The 26888-nt window shown below is 35.9% G+C and overlaps 1 protein-coding gene across 4 annotated transcripts in view; it reads right to left on the bottom strand.

The window, feature by feature from the left end:
• The window catches only part of FMN1 (formin 1), a 153790-nt gene extending 127132 nt beyond the window's left edge, over nucleotides 1-26658 (bottom strand). For 2 of the 4 annotated variants that reach the window (XM_085550366.1, XM_085550368.1), the window contains exons 1-3: nucleotides 26548-26658; nucleotides 20600-20717; nucleotides 16586-18584 (exon numbers count right to left, since the gene is read on the bottom strand). In XM_085550366.1, coding sequence (XP_085406492.1) covers nucleotides 16586-18479 — 1894 coding nt within the window. In that variant the 5' untranslated portion in view covers nucleotides 18480-18584; nucleotides 20600-20717; nucleotides 26548-26658. The remainder of the gene's footprint in view (nucleotides 1-16585; nucleotides 18585-20599; nucleotides 20718-26547) is intronic. The other 2 variants (XM_085550367.1, XM_085550369.1) reach the window with 1 other exon arrangement.
• Nucleotides 26659-26888: the final 230 nt, after the last annotated feature.

Below are 26888 nucleotides of genomic sequence, written 5' to 3'. Positions count from 1 at the left end.
TAATGATCTTTGTATGTCCCAATCCTGTAACTTAGGACATATGGATGTGATTTTCACAACAGGTGAAAAGATTTAATCAGTAGAATCAACTAAAATTTTCTGTTTAGCAGTGTGCTTAATCCTAAACCAGTTCAGTAACAGTATATAAGAACTGACAGTTTTAAAAAAGAGGCAACATATTTCAAAGGAGGCCAGGCTTTGTTACTGACTAAAAAAGCTAGAGAAGAATAATTTATTTCTAATAGAGAAGGAGTTAGATTATTGTTCAGAAAAAGAGTACGTTTCCAGACACTGAACACTAGTTAAAATGTGAGGTACAGTGAGTGAAAGACATGAGTGAACAGAAGGCAGAAAGAAATGGAGCATTGAGAGTGTTTGAGGCACTCAAGATGCCAAGCGGGAGACAAAGGATAGGAAGTAATAACTAGAGGAACAGGCAGAAAGTTGCCCAGGGTCAAGGATTAAGAAGAGAGAAAGTGGGAGAGGGAGAGCTACAACACAAAAGACAGAGAGAAAGGTGATGGAGATTTAGGAGAAGAAACAGACTGTGAAGGGATTTCAATTAAGAAGATTTCAGCATACTAGAACAAGCACTACTCAGAAAGATGTTCTTGGCAAAATATATACTCAGAAAGCTTAAACAGCTGTATTTATCTAGGAGATTAGGTTCCTTAGGAATAAAAAATAATCCTGATACAAAGAATTTATGTGTCAATACATTTAACCAGGTAGATACCAGCTGTGTGCATGTGGAAAGAAAATTGGCCTGTCATTTATCACTCCAAATACATAGAAGTCTAATAAATCAACAAAAAAACCAAAAAAACACACCGTGTTAAAGATTAGTACAAACATCTTTCTGCAACTGTCTGAGGAATCTGTCCTGATGGAACCAAAAACATTTTCATCCTTTTCTGCAAAAGCAGCTACATTACTATTCTCTTGTAATTATTAAATAAGCAAACAAGGTTGTGTGGCACTTAACTTGATGACACAGCCCCCGATGATCTAGTTGCACTGTTTCACATTTGCTGTTAACAACAAATACCAGCTGCTTCTGCTTAGCCAAATCAGGAGCAGAAAGTAAGCAATGATCTCTCTGCAATGCTCGAGGACACAGCATGGTGGCAGTAACTAAGAAAAGAGATTACTTAGGTGTCCACACAACTAACTCTGCCATTAGCACACTCTGTCACTGTTCACTGAGGAATGAGGAATCTAAGTTAGTCTACACCGTGCAAGCTCTGAAAAGATTCATCTGATTTCCTTTCAATGTAAATACATAATTATTTTTTAATGCATCCACAGAAAAAGGAAAACCATGGTCAGCCCTTATGACTAAATCTTTTCACTCATTGTTGAAACATTATTAAATAAACAGACAGGTTTATACAGATTTTTACAGTCCTAGGAAAAGTGGGTGAGAACTGAAAAAGGGAAGTCACAAACCCTGCAAAACTTTGAACTGAGCTTTCACATAGGTTGAAGACTCATCATCCATGACAAGATTCTGGGTAAGATCCGGTTTTTTTATATGCTCACAGTGAACTCTCAGTTAAGCATGATAGTCGTTTATGTAGCCCATCATGCCTTACAAATTGGGTTTTCATATCACCCAAATTATCAGGAAAGCAGTAGTCACATTTATGAAGATCTGTAATGTGCTTTTCTCAGTTCCAGTTAGCACTCACATAAGAACCTCAGCTCTGTCAGTCATGCTGCCTTTTACTCTTTTTTCCACTAAACTTCAACTGTAACATTCACTGGTGTATTTAAATTTTATTTACTTTCTTCAAACTGTTATCCAAGTTTCTATTTCATCCAAAGCACTACTTGCCTCAGCAAGTAGCAATGGAAACAAAAGAAATTCACCATCTTCCTGAGTTAATTCCAAGAAAATTCACCAATTTATTCTGGGTTTGGGGGGATTTTTTGGTACAGTTTCTGACTTAATTATGTACAGCTACAGCCACTTTTTTTTTTCTTCAGTTTTCACTGCTGATGAATATTCACTGTTTTCATAGACTTCACTAGAAGCTAAAGGTGAACAGTACTGAAATACTGAAAAAAAAAAGTATGCCACTTATTTAGATGTCTTTCCTTGTTGAACTGTGGAGGTGTTTTAGCTTTCTTTGAATAAATTAAGGTTTAGAAAAATATTCTTGACATGTAAGTTTTTTCCAGCATCTTTTTGCCTTTTAGGCATGTAGTGAGATATACTCCACATAAATCTGAAGATTAATCTGAAGATTAATGTATACTGGCATTCATGGATGGCTTCTCTTCAGCTGTTAAAAATGGTTGCCAACTGAAAATTCTGCATTCTGCCAAGATGCTGTACAGTTATCCTTTTCACACCGTCATCCACATTTTGGTGCATATGAACATCTCAAATTCATTTCTCATATGAACCAAAGACTTAGTAACTTCTAAGACTAATATTTAGTGCCAAAAAACAGCAATAACATACATTCACCCAAAGCAAACATACATTTGTAATATTTTTTCAGGTAGTGCCTGGCTTACTGTGTAATATCTGCAAGACACTACATACCCATGCTCAATAACATTTATAACACAGTAACTCAAAATATCTGTATAAACCAGAAGAACTAGAACAAATTGCTCAGTTTTATGAAGTCTTCCTCAAACCCAGAGGCCTTTAGCATTAAACAGGAGAAAACACACTTCTTTATACAAGCTAACACTTTCTGCTGGCCTCAGTCGAATCTAGCAGAGCAAAACAAAGCCTTAGATGACTGAGCTCTGAAAAAAGCAGTCTGTTTAATTCACTTGAAAATATTTCACTCCTTCAATTTGGACTTGCAACTGTTCCATGTAGCTATATTACATTACTGAGGAAAAAATTAAGCTAAATTCTTTAGAAAATTCAAGGACTAATGAAAAAGGAAGCTCATCAGCCAAATGGATTTTTATCCAGCAAAATTTTTTGCTGGCTAGCTAATGAGCCAGATACACATACCAGCCACCCTGTGATCCAGAAGCCTCAAGGCTGCCAGCATTACATATCCTTTAAAAACAAAATTATAACTTAGTAATTGCTTGCTGTCTAGCATATAATCTTGTTTTGGAAAGCATTCCTATTTGATCATGAACACATACTCTCAGTTTTACTTCAAGTTAAGCACGCATTCATCACTGTGCTAGAACAGGGCACTTAAGGCCCAGTGACTAACATAGATCATACTAAAGCAAACCACTACTGGAGAGCGTGACAGCAAAATATCTATTGGCCATATTTCTGATTCACACGACAGCTATACTTTATATATTTTAGAATTCTTTCATCTTCAACTTCTAGATGCCAAAGGAACCAAATAAGAGACATAAACACCCTTTTATTTCTGTTGCTCATAGCCCTGTTGTAACAGCAAACCTGTTATGCAAATACATATGTATATATATATATATATATATACACACACACATACACACTGTATATATGCCAAAAACCTCTCAAGTCTGTCCTCCTGCATCCTACCAATAACTACAATTAGTTTCGCTCCAAACTTTCTATTAAGACACAAAGAAAAAAGATAACAAGGATGCTTTTTCAGTGGATTGAGGACCACAAAATGATTTTTCAGAAAATCCCAACATAATATATTAAGCTATGTGGTTAAACAGTCAGAAAATATTTTAACACGCTGACACTGAAAGAACAAGATTACACTTAACCAGAAATATAACACTGAAAAATAAAGGCAGATCCCAACTGAAAGAATAGAGAATTAAGCAGAAATCAGTTTTAAGAATGGACTCTAAAAAAACCAAAGCACAGAAGATTCTAGTAAATATATATATTTACTATATATATATTTATATATAATATATATGTAATATATATATGTATATATATACACATTTCTAAACAAGGTATTAATTTTCCTGAAGGAATAACTAATTTTGATGGCTTAATTTATATTAACATTTTTTTCATAAGAAAAAGCTGTCACATAATTTGCAACAGTTTGGTGGGAGTCTGTTGCCTAAATAAAAGCATGCTGCACCATTTTAGATGTTTAAATTAATTTACTCCAGACACAAAAGCATGGATCACTCCTGATCAGATTTGCTAGCTCTGTACTTGAGATACTCTAAGGCATCTAAAAGTGTGCTAGGGAACTAGTCCCTAATGACACACATTATATATATAAGTATATATAAATTTGGTCTCAATCCATTCCATGCACTTTTGCATCCATTCAAAAGATACTGGGGTACAAGGGTGTCACAACAGTTCAGGATTTCTTCCCATCATTTATAGAATGATTTTACAGCTAGTTGTGTAGATGCTGAACTAGGTGACAGAACATTTATTTACGACCATTAGTTTGCAGAAGAAAGAGTTTTCTCGATTCAGTTGGTACAGGTAGGACCACATAAGTCAAAATAGGGAGAAAAGTAATAAGAATATGGCAGAAGTTATGAAGGGCTTTTGGGAGTGTAGTAAGGAAGATTTTTACATAACTATTCAAAGCCATGACTGTTCAAATATCATTACATGTTTTTAGCAGACTAGTGAAAGCAGAACTGAATTTCAAGAAACATCTCATTTATTCCACTGGAACACTCGACTGTCAGCCCAATTTGTACATTTACCATCAATTTCATGAAAGTTAGTGTTACGCATCAGGGAATTCAACTCTCTGATGACAGAGCTGCAACTTACTTTACTAAGTTAATTGAACTCCCTTTAATCTCTGTCTCACAGACCACCTATATTATTAAAGCCTTAAGTACAGGCTATGTCACATCCTTGTTTATAACCTAAACTCACCATTTAGCCTATCGTCACTCCTAACCCACATGAAAAAACTCTAGTTCCTTCTTTGTAGGAAGGGTAGAATGACTGCAAGTTACTGGGATGTGAGAGGCTGGGTAACATCATCCCTCTTACCACAAACTTACAAGGCCTGTGCAGACACATCTCAGAAACTAAGGAGAAGAATTGTTGGAGGTCAAGCTGCCTTTTGAACAAGAGTATCCAGCCAGCCAAAAGCTCTCAGATCAAACTGGAAGAGTAGCAGGTTATTAGTAGGGACAAGACATGAAATTCCATCACACGCTGCATGACAGTGCTGTATAAAAGCACCTACACTACTCCAACTGAAATAATAAAATAGTGGGAATTTAAAATTAAATGAGTAATAAGAAATGACATGGAAAGCTGCGACAAAATGAACAAAAAAAAGGAACAAACAACAACTCTTTAATTTAAGATATCTGTATGGTCTGGATGAAAAGCATTCCATTTTGGAGTTGTTACAGAAGAAAATAACTGCACTGGATTTAACTACCAAAAAGATAGCTCCTTAACAAAAAAAAATCTCTCACTAAATCTCAACTGGTTTCAACCCATAGCCCATTTTCTGCTAACATTTGAACAAAACCTTTCAGAAACCCTGAAACCCAAAGTTCTTACTGGCCACCAGAACCTGATAAGAATGGAAACAATTTTTGATGGTGGGATGAAATATGTTAAGCATTATGTAAATCACTTTGATGAAAAGGTCTGCGCAAACAATCAGTGCCTGATGAGAAGAAAAAGTGCTCTTTGAGCTAATCAGGATTGGCATCTTTTGCTAATCCATAGACTAGTTAAAAACTCCTCAGGCAGGATGGATCAAGATTGTCAAACTTAGCAACAAAATCAAGATTATTTTCTCCATGACCTGGAAAAAAAAAAAAAAAAAAAAAAAGAAAATGCTGAAAATGAGCATTGCCTCTCAGATTATAAATTAGACAGACTGGAAGAATAAAGGCAGAAAAGTCAGATTCTTGAATCAAGTACAAAAGTGAAGTATGTACTAACATTTTTCTTTGCAGCCCTAAATGACAAACACCTCTTTTTTTTTTTTTTTTTTTTGGCCTTAAATACAGTTTGTGTAAATAAATTAAGAAATATGTATACATGAACCACAAAAAAAGAGCAATGTGCAAACCCTTCTTGGTAATTCATACCATGGTATTTACCTTAACAATAATATCCAAAACTTCCAATTCACCATATAAGATTTGTAAAAATAATCTCTGGTGGTAAACTAAAACAAAAATTATTACACCAACAACACAAGAAAAAAAAAAAAAAAAAGAAAAAAACTAGAGCACAAAAGCATTACAAATACTTGGAAAATAATTTTCAAAAGTCTGCTCTGTGGGTGATTGAAAGAAAACTTTTGTTTGTTCATCCCACTGATTCAATTTCTTAAGATAAACAGGGCTTCTTTTGAAGAATATATTGACAACATTTTGATACCTTTGTTACTGACAGAAACTTACAGAAAACAGTTATCGTCACATGAAATGGCTTGATGCCAGCATTTTTAAGGGTTATTACACAGGAAAGAAAAAAAAAGAATTAACTTTCCCAAAGGACTAAAACTTTAAAACTTCACTTTTTTAACATTAAATATCACCCAAGTATATGTTAACAAAATTCTACCCAGATGGCTGCATAAGATTCTGATTTCAGTGCTGCATAGAATGAGAGAAGCCATTTTTCACTATCAAGTGTCCCAAAGAACTTGGAACTACTTCTTATGACTAATCATAATTTACCAAAATACATTCAAGAAAATTCAGTAGTGTTTAGGTGAGCCTGCCTTAGTGGCTGCAGAAAATTTGTTATAGCCACATTTCTTTAGACATAGAAGTCAAGCTATTATTTATAAATAATTATGCATTATGTAAAGCAGATCACATATGCAGATTTGAAGCACGATTAGCATCTCAGGCCTCACAGAAGGAACTGGTATTTTGCAGCTAATAGCAGTCAAAGCTGCTGGGTGCAGCTGGAGACCTGAGGGCAGAGCCCTGCACTGCTTAGCAGGTCACTGACAGATGGGAAATGCAACAAGGTCAAAGCAATGGGAACAGGCCCTTTTAACCTCTATGTAACTTCGCCCTCAAAAATAATGAGCAACTTCAGATATTCATAGAAGTACTAGTTTCTTATTGGCCAGAATCCTGTGTAATAGTTCTGCTATTTTTTACCTGTATTTCTGTAATCAAACCAACAAGGCTTAAAGAACAAGAAACAATTTACTTCAGTGTGTATATCCAGTAAGGATTGTTTTCTTTTCTGTTCATAAATATTCAGTGATTCTGTTCAGGTAAGAGATTCCAACTTAAAGGAATGACAACCAGAAAAGATTTTCTGTACCAAGGGTAGACATACTGACACAGAAATGGCTAAGACTTCATAAAATTGAAATTTGAAAAACATTTTTCCATAAAGTCAGTCTCTTTGGTACATAAATTTCTACCACCTTCAACATACTAAAGAGAAATGGTAGCCAACAGTCACACAGTCAAAAGACCCACTCAAAACACTCAATAAATGTTCATTATCCCTGTAAATTCACCAAATTAGCAAAGTTAGATTGTGTACTGATGGCAAAGAAATGCTAAATGATCACTTACAACTATTTCAAGCATTCTCATTACACCTAAAATAACAAGATGTCATGTATGTCCTTCACTGTAGTCTCAAACATTTATAAGAACATTAGTTTTCATTTTAACACTGTCATCAAGGGTTGTACCATACAGGACAATCCAAGTGGTAAAGAGAAAAATCACTCTAGTGAGGAACTATAAAGTATCTATTTCCTTCCTAGTGCACTTGTTCTGGCCTTTAAAAGGCTTCCTGTAAAACATATTCAACAAGTCTTGGCTTTTTCTTCCTGTTCTTACCAGAAATGTAACACTCAATCCTGAAAAAATCTTTGATTATGCTCTGGAAAATCCTAAACACTAACATGCAGGGCATGATAGGCCCCAGTTACCTATATTGAAGGATAGTCATAATCCAACCCCAAAGAAAAATTCCAGTGACTCAAACAATTGAATATACCACTCACAGACTAGAAACAATGTCTTAATACCATGGTCAAGGTAAAGCGTTAGTTGCTTCTACATAATAAATAATACTTATATAGTGAATATAATTGTTGTATTAGTTAATATTTCCCTATCTACTTCACCCTTGTGAGGCCACATTTAGAGTACTATGGCCTGTTCTGAGTGCCTCGGTTCAAAAAAGACAGGGATCTCCTAGGAGACTCGCTAAGGACCACAAGAATGATAAAGGGCCTGGAACATCTCTCATATGAGGAAAGGATAAGTAACCTGGGACTGATCAGCCTCAGGAAAAGAAGACTGAGAGGGGAATCTGACTAATGTTTACAAATATCTAAAGGGAGGGGAGAGGCAAATGGATGAGGCCAGGCTCTTCTCAGTTGTTTGTAGTGATAGGACAAGGAACAGTAGCTTAAAATGTGAACATAGGAAATCCCATTCTACCACATAGAAGAACTTTTTAGGAACAGATTGCCCAGAGAGGTTGTGGAGTTTCCTTCTATGAAGATATTCAAGACACATCTGGACACCTATCTATTGTAGGGTACCATCTTGAGCAGGAGGAATGGGACTCTACGATCTTGAGGTCCCTTCCAACCCCTGAGATTGTACAATTATTTAATGTGTTACTATAGGTTTAATGTAATATTATTTCATTATGCTGATGTTAAATTTATTTACTGATACGATAAATCAAACACACTGATAAAAAATTTACATCTTTACTCTTTTTATTACATATAATTTTAAGAACATTTTTAGAAGGGAATAAGCAGATTTCTTATGCTATTTTTAGGTTCAATTTCATCAACTGTCACTTTTTTCAGAAACAAAATATGTTACAGCTTTTAAGAATTCCTATATGCTGTTAGTTTACATTTGCAGTGTTATGTGATCTCAATGTGTATATTGTCCTGATTTGTCAAGAAAAATGTCAGTTGAACCATTTCTCTTAATTTTTTTTAAATAAAAAAATACAAATTTAATAACTTACAGTTTCTATGTTATTTCAGTATTTCACTTCAAGAAATTTTTATATTGATAAAAAGACTATTTCATTACATTAAGCCTCTTAAGCTGAATGCACAAACTGTAATTCAGTTTGAATGCTTTGGCCTTTTCTCCAACCCATGAAACAGAAGATTGTTAATCTGTGACCAGCATCAAACATTAAGCTGTCTCTGGTATTTCATTCCAGTTTAATTCAGCTGGTTTCCCCACACTGATTGCCTTTGACTATAGAGTCACATGTTACAAGGAGATGAAAATGCAACTGTTGTTTAAGTGTGTCGTGCTGTGAAATCGTTCAAGTAAAACAGGAGCTGTTTGTTCACAGCATCTACCAAAGTTAGTCTTCAAAGGTTCTTTTTAATTTACAGGCTTCGCCCTGAACTTCTAATTCTGTTAACATTCATTTCAAACTGCTACAAATGTACAGTTTTAATGCATCATTGGCTTACATCATTTATGCTACTATAAACAAGATTATGACTTCACTGAGAACAAAAATTAATGATCTCTTCTAATTACAATGAGTTGTAAGACTCAATACAGAAGATACAATTATGTAATTTAAGAAAATCAAGATACAGTTAAACTGCATGATGAGTAAATATGTTGAACACAACAGGACAAAAAAGATCCATAGAAAAGCTATATACTGATTGGCAGTACATACTACTAAGACACGGGGAAAAAGTGCATATCTAGAGAAGATATGCAGGCTGAATTGGAAAATGTTACGAAAAGCCTGCATCTCTGCACAGAAGGTGCAACAGAAGTTAATTCAAAAGAGGACATCTACCTTAGAGTCCAAAGTGTCAGTCAGAAAAAGAAAACTTGATATAATATCTTTTGAACATTATCATCACATTCAATCTTAGAAATTAGATGCATTTATAAGCTCTTCATTTCTAAAAAGCAAGATAAAACTCCAAGTTTGGAAAATAATGAAAAATTATCAAATAGGACAGGAAAATAAGTGTGATAAATTACATGGAAATGACCAAGATACTCAATACCTTCATCACGTCAGCCTCCACTTGCTTTCAGAAATGACAGGCCCACAAGGAGAAAGCTGGTGAAAGGAAGCCTTATCCTCTATGGAGGAAGACCAGTTTAGGGAGCACTTAAACTAGATATACTTAAGTTCACAGAACTAAACAGGTAGTACCAAGAACTTGTGGGCTTTACAAAAGTCCATAGTCATTACAGGGCCACTTGATTATCTTTGAATGTCATGATGATCAGCAGAGGTTGCTGAAAACTATATGAGAGCAAATATCTCCAAGGAGGATCCAAGGAACAACAGGCCATTCTTGCCTCAGTACATGGAAAAGTCATGAAGAAAATTTTGCTGGGAAGACTTTTCAGACATGAAGGACAAGAAAATGATTGAGAGTAGCTAGCATGGATTTACAAAGCAGAAACCATACTTGAACAACGCCATTAACCTCTACAATAAGGTTACTAGCCTGGTGGATGAGGGAAGATCAGTAGCTGTTGTTTACCCTTACTTTAATAAAACCTTTGACACTGTCTCCAGTAGCATCATCACAGACAAGCTGTGAAAGTATGGGTTAGATAAGTAGATATGATTAAAAACTAGCTGACCAGCCAGGCCTGGAGGCTTGTGATCACTGTCACTAAATCCTATTGGATCCCCAAAGAAACACCCTACTTGTATACAGCAGGACTAAATACTGAAGCCATTATTTTTTTTAACATATTTGTTATTGACCCTGACAATCAGATAGCATGCACCTTCAGCAAGTTCACAAATAAAATATTTGGAAGAATGGCTGACTCAGAGATCTCAACAGGACTGAAAAAAGGAGTCTCACATAGTTCAACAAAGGGAAATACAAAGTTATGCACCTATGGAAGAATAATCCCAGGTATCATCATACGCTAAGGTTCAGCTGGCTGGAAAGCATTTTTGCAGGGAACCTTATGGTCCTGGTGAACTGCAAGCTGATCATTAGTGCCAGCTGAACAAGACCACCAGCAACACACCTATGTGGCAAAAAAAGGCCAGCAGTGTCCCAGTCTGCATTATTAGGAGTTTTACCAGTAGATGAGGAAGAAGATCCTTCTTTCTATCTACTCATCACCAGTGAGGCTGCATCTAAAGAAGAGTGTCCAGTTCTAGGCACCTCAGTATGAAAAAAACTGACATGCTGAAGTGAGTCTAGTGAAGGGCTAAGAAGATGATTAATGAACAGGGGCATCGTTCATGAGAGGAGATGCTGACAGAGCTGGGACTCTTCTGCCTGGAGGAGAGAGGGCTAAAAGGAATGATTCTTATCAATATGTAAAGTATCTAATGGAAGGGAACACAGAAGACAACACAAAGCTCTTGTTAGTGGTATCCAGTAACAAGGAGTAATGGACACAAGTTTTAAATGCAGTGCCATCTAGAGATCAGGAAGCACTTCTTTACTGCACAGATGATGGAGCACTGGCACAGGTTTTTCATAGAGACTGCAGTGACTCCATCCTTGAAAATATTCAAAACCTGTCTGGACACAGTCCTCTGCAAGATGTTCTGGGTGACACTGCTTAAACATGGGACTGGACCAGATGAAAAGATCCACTTCAATTTAAACAATCCCAGGATTCTGTGATTACTTCTCTTTTCTTGTTTTATGAGATCTTCAAAGAACACAGATTCTGAATAAGCTGCATGTAGTGAAGCAATGCACTCAATTAATATTAGTTTCATTTGAATTACCTATGAGAAACTATGCATCATGCTTCCATGTGATCCATATGCAAACATACCTCGTGAAGTACGTACTAGTTATGGACAGAATGCTGCACTGCTTTTAAAATGCTAATAAGCAATTCAGCAAACCACTTCAATTACAGAAGTTATTTATAAACCCTTCCCTTCCTTGTAAAAGGAACATCAAAAACAACATAATATAATCTGTCTCCTATTATAAGAGCCTTCACAGTTTTGTTTATATGAAACTTCCATGAAACTTCATTTTCCAAAACCATGGCTCAAGAACAACACAAGGTCCTGTTATTAAATTTCTCATACTGACATTTCCATCACTTTACAGACACTTAAGCTGGGAAAAGCAAAATTAAAATTCAAGCTGTAATTCTATATTCATAGGTTTTGCTACCTTCATTAAGTACCTAGGATAAAGTGTTGCCTTTGTCCCATTTTTCGATTACAAGTCATTAAGCATTAGGATTGCAGATAGTTAATTTTTTGTGGTTAATGCTAATACAGACAAGCAAATAAAAAACCTAAAGCTACTCTCATGATATGTCAGTCTGATACTATAACACTGGAAATTTAAATAGATGTGGAGAACTAAGGCTGTAACTGTTATATTTATAGTACCATAGCACTACAGGTATGGAAGTAGGCTATAATTGTTTACATTGAAAACAAATGAACTGAGGAAAATGTCAGGGGATATTGAAAGTCAAATGGATTAGGACAACCTTCAAAGCATGGTTATGAAAACTACTCCTCCGGCCACTACTGTGTGAAGCACCAAGTTGTTTTGTTTGTTTGTTTGTTTTTTAATACTTCTCATTCCCTTAAAAATCTTTGAAGATTAAAATACAAGGTTTCTTGATCTCAGACCAATTTAAGAACACCTACTCAAGTATTTGTCTATATTACAGTAAAGTCTTTTATAAGTTGAAGTACATTTATTGTATTTTAAGCCTGTAAAATGGATCTCCCAAAGGTCACCATTAGCAGTTGGCACATTTTCAAACAGGAGTACATAATTTTTGACAACCATGCAAAATTGCCAGAACACTTATTGTCAATTTTGTCCACAGAAACCTATCATCTAATGGAAATCAAGTGCTGCCATAAAATTCTCATTGGCATTAACAAGTAAACAAAACATCTTCCATCTAACCAACTGAGATAGGTGCAGTTACTGTTATGTCCAGAATATATATCACAAAGTGCTCCTGGGCATTCATCTTGCTAGTCAGCTAAACTAAAAAAAAAAAGAAAAAAAAAAAAACAAAACAAAACTCTGAAGAGTTGTACTTAACAACTCCTTCCTGAAATTAAGATGCTTTTTTTTTTTTTTTTTTTGGTCACAATATGCACTGGAACTTCTAAAAACTTTACTACTTTTATCTCCTTCCCTTCTTTTCTCAGCCATTACAAAATTCATAGAATATCCGCAATTGGAAGAGAATCCCAATGATCATTTGAGTCCAACTCCTGACTCCACAGAAAATCACTCCGAATTTAAACTGGTGTCTGAGAATGTTGTCCAAATGCTCTTTGAACTCTGGCAGGCATAGATTTGTGACAACCGCCCTGGGGGATTTGTTTCAGGGTCTGATCAACCTCTGGTGAAGAACCTTTTCTTAATATCTTATCTGAATTGAAATAATTGAGATTCCATGTGTTGTCATACTGACTTCATGGCTCATCAGCAATAGTAGAACATACATCAACACGTGGAAATATCCTAATGATTACAGGTTCTTTCACATACTTTCCTATAAAAGTCGATCATAACAACCTGTTGTGCTCCACTTGCTTTGTAAAACTCCATTCCCATTCTCCACTCTAGACAAGGTCTGACTCCCTTCCAAGCCTGTTCAAGCTCCCCTTCCTCAGTTTCTCCTACCCTCTATTTTCCTTCCTGTTTAACTCTCAACAAGTAATGCTCTACAAGCTCTGATTCCTCATGCAAATTAATTCACTGCTTAAAAATGATGAATGACTCCCAACAACTTCTGCTTTAGCCAGTACCAGAAGCATCATCTCTGAGTTTGTATGTGCAACTGAGGTACTGGAAATCTAATGATTTTTTGGTGACAGCAGGTGTGGTCTCTCTCCCCATCAGTTCTGTGTCTTAGTAGCAGTTAAAGATCTTCCCTCACACTTGCTTCCGTTTCCATCAGATGACTAGTGAACCATTCTGCTTAGTAAACCAGCAGAAGTTACTCACTTCTCTCCTTGCTGGCCTAGTTTTCAACTTGTTTAGTGATCTGATTCTAATTAGCGAAAAGACAAACGAACAGCAGACTTGTTCCAATGAAGCTGTGAACTGTGAGAAAGGAGGCCTTTGCTGGGAGAGGGGAAGATAACCGAATGGAGCTCTCCCTTTCAGTGTCACAGGCTCAGACATTTTGCCTTGTACTAACCTTACTTACTCAGTTCTACTCATGTTAACTTCAGTTTCTTTTGAGAGTTAATCACTTTTCCCCCATGTTCTCCTTGATATCAAAAAAAGGAGTGAATCTTCATTGGCTAGAAAACTGAGGCAACACCATTCACTCCATTAGTTCTTGCTTTCACTTTTTTTTTTATGCTTTTTACAAAGCAGCACTAACATATATGAAGTAAGCATTATGAATGACCTGTTCCAGTATCTTCAGCTGACTCAAAGCATGGTCACCATCCTGGAATAATGAGATGTCTTGGCTGACTTGCCTAAAGTCATAGACGCTATGACATACACAGAAAATTAAGTTTCCTGTTCTGAGTCAAACTACTGGGAATACCACTGATCTTCCTTTTCTTTCAGATAATACGCAGTAAGACAGCATGTTGGTGTCAATCTGTAACAATAAAATGGTTCTGAAAATTTTCTCCCTAGATTTATCTATCAGCACAAACAATTAGAGAGAAAAGCATAATTGGGCACAGCAAGCTTTCAAATTATTTTTCACTCAAACACATATTCAGATGTATTGAGGATGGTTTCAAAATCTAGCCTGGTTACTCCAGGACTAGAAAAGGATAATGAGTTTCTATATTACAGCAGGAAGAGCTTTCTACACAAACCAGGACTGCAGATTTGCAACTGTATATCTTGATGTTATATATATTGCCTAAACTTTAAGATGCTTCATTTGCCTCACTTTACTATGGTCTATTACTTACATTAGCTTACAAAAGAGTAGTACAACCAATGCTTCATAAATAAGAACAATTTGACTCCCACCTCAGATAATGGAAAGAGATACCATCCCACATCCAAAGACATCTACAATCCCACATGTGGCAGTACAGTAAGAATCTTTTCCTTTGAGATACAGATTTCCTGGCACATGGATAATAATACTGGCAAGTTGTAATACTATTGTTTGTTTCCTTTTCTTGTACTACATCTTGTAGAAAGTTGCACTGATAAATGCTATCTACACTGATGTTGTAAGATAACTGTGAACAATAACTAAAGTTGTTGTAATTAAAGGCTAAACCAGATCACCAAAAGATATGATCAACACCAGAAACAACAAAATGAATAGACAAAGAGCAACAGGATTCAAGAAAGAAGGGAAACAAAAACATAACACCTATCTTTTTTCCTAACAGTGTATTTACACCAGCTTTGTCAACCCTCCAAACAACACTTAACTTAGCCTTGAGCACAGCTAGAATTACAAAGCAACTTCTAGAAGCAGTAGGCGTAAAGACACGTATCATAAGCTGTATTCAACACCCTTTAACTAAGGTAATATTTCCACATTCTTATACACCTCTTTCTCCTAGAGCCCTGTCTTCCCATCTGTTTTAACCTGCAACTTTCTACAACTCATTTTGCACCAGCAGATACTTTTAGGCCTGACTGTGAGGCAATTCAGGTAATCTCTCAGAAGTTTAACACAAAAAAAGGGAGAGATCAATTTTTGTGCCATTTTAGTAAACTGGATTAGATCCAAATTGGCTATGAAGGGAAGTATTGTCAAGAGTGCAAAGATGTTTCACATAAGAAGCTCAAGTCCAAACAAATAACAAGAAATAGAGGGTTATTTTTTGCCATGTTTCTCAGAGTTACCCTTTCAATTTGAGAGTAAAGAAAATTATCATAATTGTCCTGAAAAATATTAAGGTTTCAGATTAGGAACCCTTTCTCTTTTATAGAAAAGTGTCATCACTTTGCACTGTCAGTCCTCACTGTAACGCACACAGACCAGCCCAACCGCACCCAGACCACTAGAGAGTTAAATCCTCCAGCTTTCCCATTTCTCAGAAAAAACTGATATATATGTCAAAATTCTAGCTAATAAAGATATGTGGTGTACTACCTAGCTTTGTCTTTTTATATTCACAGTAAGTATTTATGTCAACACCTGCACACTCCAATGCATTGTAACCTGACCCCTGATGCAGTCCCTTTAAAAGCAAAACCTTGTTGTCACATTAACCTCTTAGAGCTAAATGATCACACCAGTCCTATACTTCAGGCAACATAAATTAGCTTGCTCATGCAATATTCTGCCACTTGATCTAAACAAACTGGACAATAAAAGTTATGACAACATTTTGGCAGATGAGAACCCAGGAATAGCAGAAACTTCTTACAGAGAAGAATATCTATTTTTAAAGATTATCTTAGCTATTATGTTAGGATATATGTCTAAGTACATTCAAAGTTTGTGTAGTTAATGATAAGAGAAATACTACAGCTCAGTGTTTCCTCTCTGTGTACCTGTTAAGCTTGGGTTAATAGGTCACATTCATTAACAATAGCACTGAATAAGATTAAAAAAAAAATCTGAAAGTAAATCTTACATAATTATGTTTTTAAAAGTCACCAGTTTTTCCACTCAGTTCTTAAGTAGTGAAAAATACTTTCATTGAAACCATTATTAAAGATTAGTATTTAAAAAAAAATAATAATAAAATTCCTCTAACACTTTCACAGATGGTCAATTCTATTAGTTTTTAAATATATAAAATAGGACTGACCTGCACAGAAATTCTGCTGTGTCTGAGTAGTTAGTCTCTCTCGTAGACTGTGCTTTTCAAAGTGCCCTGCAGTTGCATTCTGATGTAAGCACGGTTGTCTGATGGCAAATCCCAGTTCTCCAGGTTCAGAAAATTTCAGATAAAATGGTGGCTCCAAATCATTGAAAGAGAGGTTTATAGCACTGTGCCTCCCACTGCAGTAGTCACCAAACATAGGTTCGTCTTCTGAGTTCTGAGCAGGTAATGGGAGAATCCGATGATGCAGCTGTGGGCTAGGCAGTCTTGAAGATAATGGAGAAGGAATAGGTGACATTTGTTTGTGTGTATTAGATAGCGGATAGGAATTACTAAAAACATTACTCACTGCTACTAACGAGGGTGAATGCAGCTTTTTCTCTTCCAGCTTATTACTTGTCTGAGAAACATCAGGATCTTCATTTATAGGCAGGTTCAGAAATAAATGCTTGTCGCCTCCCCAGGATACCGTGGTTCTTTTCTCATATATTGAGCCTGGCAGGTTTCTGTCTGCTCTTGTAATTTGTTTCAGTCTCTTCCATTCTGCAGCTTCATCTAAACTGTCACTCTGTATAACTTTCAGAAGAGCTTTATTGACTGCTCCCACAAGGTTGCATGACTCATCGGTAATGTGCACTCTCTCAGCTTTGTACTTCAAAACAGAGCCGTCTTGCTCTTCTTCCTGCAGCACACTGCTTTTAGAGTATCCAGCAGTTTCATCTGCTGAATATCCATCAGTTCTTGATATAAACTCATTATGTACTGTTGTGAGAACAGGAGAAACCATTTCTTTGTGAAAATCAGATAATGACTCTGCATGGGTTTTTACAGCTTTTTTATCACAAGCTTCTGAATCCTGTACTTCAGCAGCAGTTCTGAATCCTGGTTTCTCCTTATATACCTTGTCAGTACACTTGCCATCTTTAAAGATCTTAGCAACTGCAGATTTGCTTAAATTCTCTAGGTTGTTAGATAGATTGTCCCAAGATGGTTTTACCAACATGATACTCTGCTGTATGTTTACAACTTCAGGAATACATTCTGCATTATCCAGTAGTTCAACTGCAACTTTATCACTGTTGTCTTTTGATACAGAACTTGCTAAGTCAACATCCAGTTTCAGGGCTTTGTTGCTTTCAAGAAGATACTCTTCTTTTATTTCACTTGCTGTTTGTATACCAACATCTGGTGACAAATAGTCTTTACCTTTTACACAACTGAAAGCAGAAAAGGAACTGGGAAAACTCCTAGTAGAAAATTGTCTTGCAGGGCGCATCTTCTCATTACTCACTTGCATGCCTCTTCCCCTCAGTAAAGAAGGATGTTGTTCATATAGCTTATTTCTCCCTTTCCAGTGCCTGAAATCATCAAAGCTTTCTTTTCTTCTATATTTCTTCATTTTCTTGCTATTTAATTTGTCTCTCTTTGCAGAATCCAGAATGAACTCCTGATGATATGCAGAACTGGAATAATCATCGCATTTAAGTTTCGTGACTTCAGAAACAGCCTGTTTCTTTTCCTCCTGACATCCCGTGTTAAGGCCTAGAATATGATGTGATCTCAGAAGACTGGATAACAGTTTTTCCTTTTCAGCAGTTAATCTGTACAACTCAGTGAGAATGTCTTTTGTTGTAGTTTGTTTGAAAATAATATCTCTGCAGCTTTCATATGGCTGTTCTCTCATATCCAGTCTCTCTTGTACTTTATAACAACTACAAAAACGTTTACTGGTTCTATCCAAAGTCACACAGCCCCTGTAAGTAAATCCTCTGACTTTTCCCTCTGGAAGATAGAAGCTGATGTAACAAAGCTCCATTATGGGTTTGTGCAATTGAAGGGTAGTATGTGTGCCTTCCATTATGCTTGCCAAAGTAGTCATTCATTTAAATTATGTACTAAGTGTATCAAAGCTTTCATGACATAGCATGTGAGGCAGAAAATGGACAGAAGGCATCTGAGTAATCTTCAACAATAACATTGTCTGCTGGAAAAAAAATATTAAAAAGCCTGTCAAACTTGGTTATGGCAAATTTAATATGACAAATAACAAACCCATAGTAGCATAATAGTCTCATTTGTTGTTTTTCTGTTCTGTTGACTCTGACACACATTTTACCTTAAAAACCATCACAAAGCATGATACTGCTGAAACTCAAATTGATTCAAATATGAGTCAGTCTTCCTCCTATACATCACAGCTACAGGGTTCTCTTCTATAAGGTCAAAAACTGTTCAGTAACACACCCAGTTCAAAGAGTGTTTACTGTTCAATGCTGAAACCTACAGCCCTCTCTGTTAAAAGTTAACTTATAGTTATACATTTGGTTAAAAGATGCGCTCAAGCATACATGGCACTGTTTGCGTTGAGTTGAAAAGCAACATAACACCATTACAGTGTAATCAGCTCTTGCTACTTATTGTACAGCAGGAAAAAAATTAAAAATGAATAAGACGAAAATTGACATCGCAGTGATCAGCCAAACTGTTCTGACATCAACAAAAGTTTCAAGAAAAATAAGTGTTTACTTTGTTTGTATACTTAGAAAAGACCCATCATATAAGGTATAAACCTATTTTGATTCAAAATGCAACAACGTAATTGTATTACTACAAGCAAGGTTTGCTGAGCCTTGTTATTTCCCTTCCTCTGCATTGCATTGTATTTTCTTACTAAAGATTGAATCTATTTACATTCTTTTGATGTATATATTTTAATAAAAGTTAGTTTACTATGAGAGCTTAATTGGCTTTTTATCAAGGAGGAACACTGCAATCATAATTCAAGTGGGGAAATCTGCAAACACTACAAAAACGCATAAGTGCCAGGAAAAGAACTCAAGCTCAGCAGCAAAACCTGCAGCACACAAAGCTAGGAAGCACCATGTCTTCCCTTTGTTGGAGGTTCCAATAATCACAGTTCCACTTTAAAAACAGTACAGCAGAAACTTCTATCATTTCAAAATTGTCAACCTTAGCCTCAGGCAACACTAAGTAAAAGATGCTGCCACATTACCATGTCATATTGTGGTTTCATGTACTTTATCAACATACAAATACTGTACCAGTTTTTAGTGTGTATTGTCACATACAAAACAGCACTAATAACTTTATCATGAATCCATATCACCAAATCCTAATCCAATCTTAAATCAAGTGGCATTTACCAAAAACATCCTATCTTGTCAACAAATACACACTTCTGTAGATTTTTGAGCTAAATTTTAAAGCATTTTATCTAACTACAGTATTCTTTGAATAGTGTCAAAATTTCTATTTCTCTTGAGTAAAAGAGTAAGTTTCCATTTACCTCATGCTGGAGAAAACATATATGCTTAATCCTTGAAGAGAGAGCCTAACAATAAGGAAGATCTCCAACAAATGAGCTTTTTAATTCTGTTTATCAGCACCCTGTAAAGTGGCATTCAGCAACATATGAAGATACAAGAAAGCATAGGACACAGGTAGAAAATCTTCAGTCATTATTTCTGTTGAAAATAGTCATTGCTCCATAGATATACAACAGTTTCTTAGAAAATTCTGCCTTACTGTTCCTTCTTGTATCCTTGTCTTAACTCATTGCCTGATTTTGACACACTGACAAGGCTGAGTACTGCCAAAAAGCATTGCTTCACCTCTTGTTCTTGTTTCCAGCTGCAAACATCTGCAGCTTCTCTGGAGTAGAGCTGAGCAATCATACAGGCACAGGGTGTCTCACTAGCAGATGCATCCTTGAGTAGTTCTGCATATAAAAATAACCATCAAAGAACAATTTCTCTTCACTGGAGATCTCTCTCTAGCTTACTCTCCACACAAGTAGTAGGGAACAAACCTTACAGTAGCATTCTACTAATACATCAACTTAGCCATAGCACTAAATTGTTCCTTGAGTTATTTAGTGTGGTGAGCTACATCAAATATGATCTAGCTTACCTGCGGATATTTTCATAAATGAATACTCAGTAGTCTCAGCTAATGAATGCTGAGTCAGTTTTTACTTACAGGAGAACTTTATGGAAAAGCAGAATTTCACAGGAGTAGCTGGGCAGGGAGGTGGTAGAGTCCATATTTTGGTTCATGAGCAACATACAGAGGTGAAACTAGGAAGGAGAATCATTAACTGAGAAAAACAAAATAAAAACAGAAAAATAGTAAAAATTAAGATTTTCCAAATATACATTGTTTATAATAGATTAGTCTCTGAAGTGATAAAAATATTTTCCATATTTAATACTAAGAATCTCAATCTTTGCTTTCAGAATTACGATTTAAAAAAAAGAAAATAAAATAAAAAATTGCTTTTAAAATAGAAGTTCCCTACCATAAATCAACAAATTCTGCCAAATATTTTCAGCTGTTCCTTTCTTCAGATTTTTGCAGCCATCACTTGATCCAAGTGATTTCCAATCCAACTTACCTACAGTAATACCCGAATATAGCTGAAAGTTATTGGAAATGCAAAGTAATTTGTACAAGTAGATTTTTTCCTGTTAATACTTAATTTGTGCACTAATACACTTTTTGATTTTGTTTCCAGAAAAAAAAAAAAAAAAAAGCTATCCCTCCTAAAGGAAAATTAGACTGACATGAAATTTCTCATCCTTCTGCATCCTACTTCAGTTTAGCAAAGCAATATGTTGCTTTTTCTGACACAACTGTGTCATCAAATTAAAAAAAGAAAAGATGACACAGTGCATCCTCATGACTACTAAAGATGTGTTGACAGAGTTCAACAACATGATAGGACATACCAGTCCTAAAATCTGTTTGAGAAAGGTAATTTGCAACAAATTACCAAATCAAATTTCTATAATAAGCTCTCCCATTTGAATGCTTAAGAGTAGTGAATAAAAATTCGGCAATAGATAATTGAACTATGAAAAGCTCTGAATGTACTAAAGAGTAAATCAGTAGACAGAGAAAGAGCAAAGGCAAACCGTATGTATACCCTAGTAAGACCATTCTTATAATAAGAGCCTGTTTGAAATACAATGTTTTTTGATTCAGATACTGTATAATATGAAACAATAACCTTTGACACTTCTTGCACTGATCCTCCAGCTTTGCAAAAATTAGCTGCCTTTATATTACCTTTTTAACTGAGATTTTCTTTAGGAAAAAAAAAAAAAACCCAAACATTCAAAGAGGCAATATTTTCCCAATGAATAATGCAGCTAAAATAAGTATCACAGAGCTCTAACTGAAAATAGAATATGAACTGAATATAAATTCTGATAATCAGTCTTGCTATTTTGTAAGGAAAAGCAAGTTTATTTCACAGCATAGGTGAAGTAAGCATCTTCATTTTACACTACACATTACATCATCCAAACTTTGTTGCAAACATCAGCACTGACCCTCATATTTCTTTGAAACAAAACACATGGAACTAATTGAGAACAGAGTTTACAGCAACCTGGTCTAGTGAAAGGTGATCCTACTCATAGGTAGGATGGGGGCTGGAATTAGGTGGTCTTTAAGTTCCCTGCCTACCCAACCCATTCTATGATTCTACCTCAGAGCATCAAGTTGTGCTCCTGGCCCAGGACCAGCAAACCAGTACAGCAATTTCAATTATTTTCTACTTCTCTTAGAAAAGTTTAAAATCATTTCAATGATACTGCAGGCCACATTTTCCTTGCAGATGTGTAAGGGAAATAACAATGTGTTAAGAATACCCCAAATTTAGAAAGGTTGAAGTACCAAATACAATATTATCACGGTAACTTGACTCATGCTCGCAGCAGATCTAGAAGATGAATACTCTCAAAATAAGTCAAGTAAATTAAAAGTGAAAACCATTCCTGCATATATGGATAGAGGCATGTGGCTGACTTTCAGCTGAATTCACATAGCAATGTAAAAATTAATTACAGGCAAGAAGAAACATTTTTTTGCCTCAGGAAACAGAGGTCTTAAAAGCTGTACAGATACTAGTCAGCTGATTTTCAAGTAATAAACAAGACAAAAGCCACACTATATCTGAACAGCCTTTACATAGCTATACTTATAAGCCTAAAAATGTAATCTTTACATTTTTCAATATAAAAGAACAATATAATAAAGAAAAGGCAAAGAGATTGACATCAATAGCAAACAATAACATACAACTGCAACTACATATTTGCATATTTTAGACTTGGATCATAAGCTTCACACATAATTCTCCTGAATACCAATTTTAACCCAAGATAATAATATCTGTAAAAAATATTTTGTATTGAATACATGACCCTGAGTAGGCTATATGAGATACTAGTAGGCAGCACATTTAGGCTATAGAGAAAAAAAACAAACATAAATTAGACATTTTTTAATAGAAGAATTACCTTCTTGTTAACTCTCCCAAGCAAAAACTGAATCTTCTGTAGTATGTGATAGCTTGAATAACTGATAACTAATATTAGTCAGTAGCTTTTCAGGTAATATCTTTAACATCAGAATATTGCAGCATATAAGTAAATTCTCTAAAACAATTAACATGCAAAACCTTTGATCTTCTTTATATCCCGTTTCATTTTAAACTGCATTTAGTTTTTTCTTTCAGATATACTCTGGAAATCATGTTGTGTTATTGTGGAGTAAAATATACAAGAATATACAAGCATATTTTACAGTATGAATATCAGCTAAGGAACTGAGTTAGTGAAATTATTGCTTGAAATAGCTCACCATTTATTGTATTGTTTAATTTTGCTAAACCAAGACATCAGATTTGAATTTATGTGATCTCCATGCTTGGTAATACACAGCCTTTCAAATTAAAGGTCTTTTACCAAATTTCACTTTCAAATACACATTTTGAACTTTAAACATAATAGAGTATGTAAGGAAAGCCAAAGAGAAGAAAACTAAAAGGCAAAAGTGCAGCCAATCTTTAAGGTATTCCATGAGCAAGAAAAAGAATTCTAGATGCAAAGGCCTGTACCAACTGCAAAAGAAAATATATATTCTCAGGGAGCTACAGTAGTGAAGACAGAAGAGAAACAGAATCAAAAATAATGACAGCAACAACTTCCAATGATGTTTTAGACATTTAAAAGATCCCCCGCTTAAAATCCAGCAAGGTTTAAATACATTTTTTTCCAGAAGAAGTGATCAAAGACTCCATCCCAGGCAAAATTCTTACAACAATCTTCTGAAGCATTTATTTGGCAAGTTATAAACCCATTTAACTATGCACATTCGAAAAGATTTCATAAAATTACGCAAACTTTGAAAATAAACTCAGAACTCTTAAACTTTTTCCCCCATACCCAAACTTCAGTGATCTTGAAATCACTTTAGCCTTAAAGCATTTTAGGTTGGCATGAAAGCAACCTTCAGCCACCAAGCTTTGTAATCCTCGGCTATACTGGGATGAAATGGGATGTAATGACTTGCAATGATCACTTCTTTGAAGTCTATCAACAGACAAATGCACTTACAGAAATAGAAATAAGTTTTAAAAGTACTTTTAAACATTATTAATCAGACTAAATAGTTTGCATAGATACTCCAAGTGGCTCTATCTACAGCAGCAAGACAAACAAACCCGAATCACTAAAAGATTTAAACACAAAAGACAGTATTCTGGTGCAATGAAATAAAAAAAAAAAATAATAAAAATGCAGCAGGATAAAAATAATGGCTTTGAGAAAAACATTGGCTTAAATCTTTATGGATTAAATACACATTTTCCTTCAAGACTTCACTAATACCAATTAAAATCATTCGTAAGATTGTATGACTTTAAATGGAGGACAGATGCACTTAATATTAAGACTCCATGGCTCTTATATAAATTTCTAAGGGCATAGCAGAACAAAATATACATGGCCTTCTAGAGATACTAATCTTTCTGTTATGACTAAATAAAATTGGATTTAAAAAATTAAGCTGCATGTCCAAACTAATGATCAGAGCTTCAGCCTTCCAAGGAAAGGAACGAAGTGGCATTGCCTGTGTGAAGATGGGATAATCACGTGAATGACAATTAATGCTATGCGTTTCATGCACTTTATTTCCCTCTTTGGGAACAGAAATGCTGATATTCACTATTCATGTTGTAATTCTGACAATATCTATGGCACAGTGTTAATCTGAAAAAGATATCATGAAATTACATAAGGCTTGATATGGCTATGGCAGAAAGGGGAAAAAGACAAAACAAAACACTTCCTTCAAAATATGAAGCAGCTTCCCTGTTACATACAGCTCTGGGCTCTACAGGCCAGATCATTAAATGATCATTAAATGATCATTTTAATGATCATTTTGATCATTAAAAGAATAATGCAGTGTTTCCACTATTACGTTTTTGCTGACAGAGAAAAAGGGGGGGGGGATATTAGTCTTTTGGAAAACAAACAAAAAAACAAAACCCACAGCCTTCACATCCCAGGTAAAGGTGACCCTTTGCTATATATTTATATCCTGAGAAATGTCTGTATGAAGCTGATGTTTGTATCTATTCAGAATAAATGTTAACAATCTCTCAGCATTCTGTCTGGTGCTTACCTAAAGCCTCCACAAAAGAAAAGTCTTCCCTAGCCTCTAGTTGCTAAGCTTTCTCAAAGAGATCTTTTTCATTTTATCAACTTCTATCAATAAGCTATTTTCTTACCTGAATATCATTAACAGTTTAAGTGAACAAGCATTGATCAAGAAAACCTGTATACACCAGAGAGGGGAAAAAAAAAAAGAAAGAAAGAAAAAAAAAGGTAAAGATCTGTAGTATAAATTCAAATTATTTACCAACTTTGAAGTAGTCCTTAAACTGGAAAGAAAAATTCAGATTCCTGGAAATACCTGTCTATGCAAGAAAATTACCTCCACAGAGGTAATTAACTTTTATGCATTTTACTTCTTTAGCCTTATCCTAACAACTTGCAAAATATTAAGGAAACATTCACTTGTTGCTCACTACTTACTACGTGACTGTCACCTATTATTATATAGCTGTGTCAGTCAAACACCAAAATATACAGAAGAGCAAGTATGTACATGACACTTGCCTTCAACGAGATAAGTTCCAGTCATATAAAATCTGGTTTCCATTGTTGAAAAAGCACTTCACAGGACGGTTTGATTTTGTAGCAAAGCGTGACTCTCTGTCCCTAGACACTCTGTCTGCAGTCATTCAAATTAAGTTAATGATGCTACAGGTTGACAGTTCATATAAAAACATAAAAAGCATTTCTTCCCCTCTTCTACTCTCCATTTAATGTAAAGTGACTGCTGCTCTGTTACGATTACACTTAGGGAAACAAAGACCAGCAGACAAAACAGTGGGACAACCAGCACAGTTCCCAGACCCAATCTGTCAACTGGATGATACTAATATTTTTTATCCAGAACGTCACTTTCCCAACATATAAAAGGTACTTGCAAATATCACTGTACAAATGCATTCTAATGCAGGATAAGAGTTGAGTAGCCTTATCTGCAATGTTGACTCCCATAAGCTTTACAATATACAGTAACAGATTGTCCAAATGCTCTACATATTAATCACGTGTTTTCCTACACATCTGCTTTCCTGAGTGCATGGAAGGATTTGCACCCAACAAACACTGCAGTAAGAGCAATCCACATTTTCCACTTCATCAAATCCATTCCACACATTTGACTAGAAGAAAGCTAGCATTCCAATTTAAGACTTATTCTGGGGTGGAGGGAATAACCTAGGAATAACTTACATCCATAGCGCTGACAAGAAATTGACAGGGAGTAAAACAGCAGACTTTCTTAGGACTGCGAGGCAAACTGAGGTCCCAGCTACTGAGCAACTGCAAAAGCTATTTATAAATAAGCAGAGAGCAGGCAAGCAAGAGATGCTAATGAAGACTGGGCAGCTCCGTTCCCTGCAGTCTCGAGTTAGTGTTTTTTAAAACCCGTCCGATGACCGCAGAGGAAGGCACTGACGTGAACCGAACAAAGCGCTAGCGAGGAGAGAACGAGAGTATTACCTTGCGCGGACCAGTGCCGTCTTCGGATGCCGCGGGGGCGGTCGCAGGGAGGACAGAGATGCCGAGCAGCGGCACGGCTGCGTCTGCCCCGCGCTATCCTCGGCCGCCCCCTCCTCCTCCTCCGCCTTCTCCGCCCCCTCGCTGACCGTAGCCGCCGCGGCGCACGTCGGCCTCCCGCAGACGCGGCCCCGCACTGGAGCCCCTGGCAGACGCCCGGTGGGAGCTCGTTCTCAGAGGGGACCTGCCCCCTGCGGGAGAGCGGCTGCCGGCCGGAGGCTATTCCCGGATCTCCGCAAAGCGCCTTTGCTTCGCCGTCTCGTCTTGGCGCTTGATGTGTCAGA

Source organism: Coturnix japonica, chromosome 5 (assembly GCF_054131305.1).
Source record: "Coturnix japonica strain WE chromosome 5, WE-NBRP24, whole genome shotgun sequence".
Taxonomy (NCBI): Eukaryota; Metazoa; Chordata; class Aves; order Galliformes; family Phasianidae; genus Coturnix; species Coturnix japonica.
This window is presented reverse-complemented; position numbering and strand designations above follow the sequence as displayed.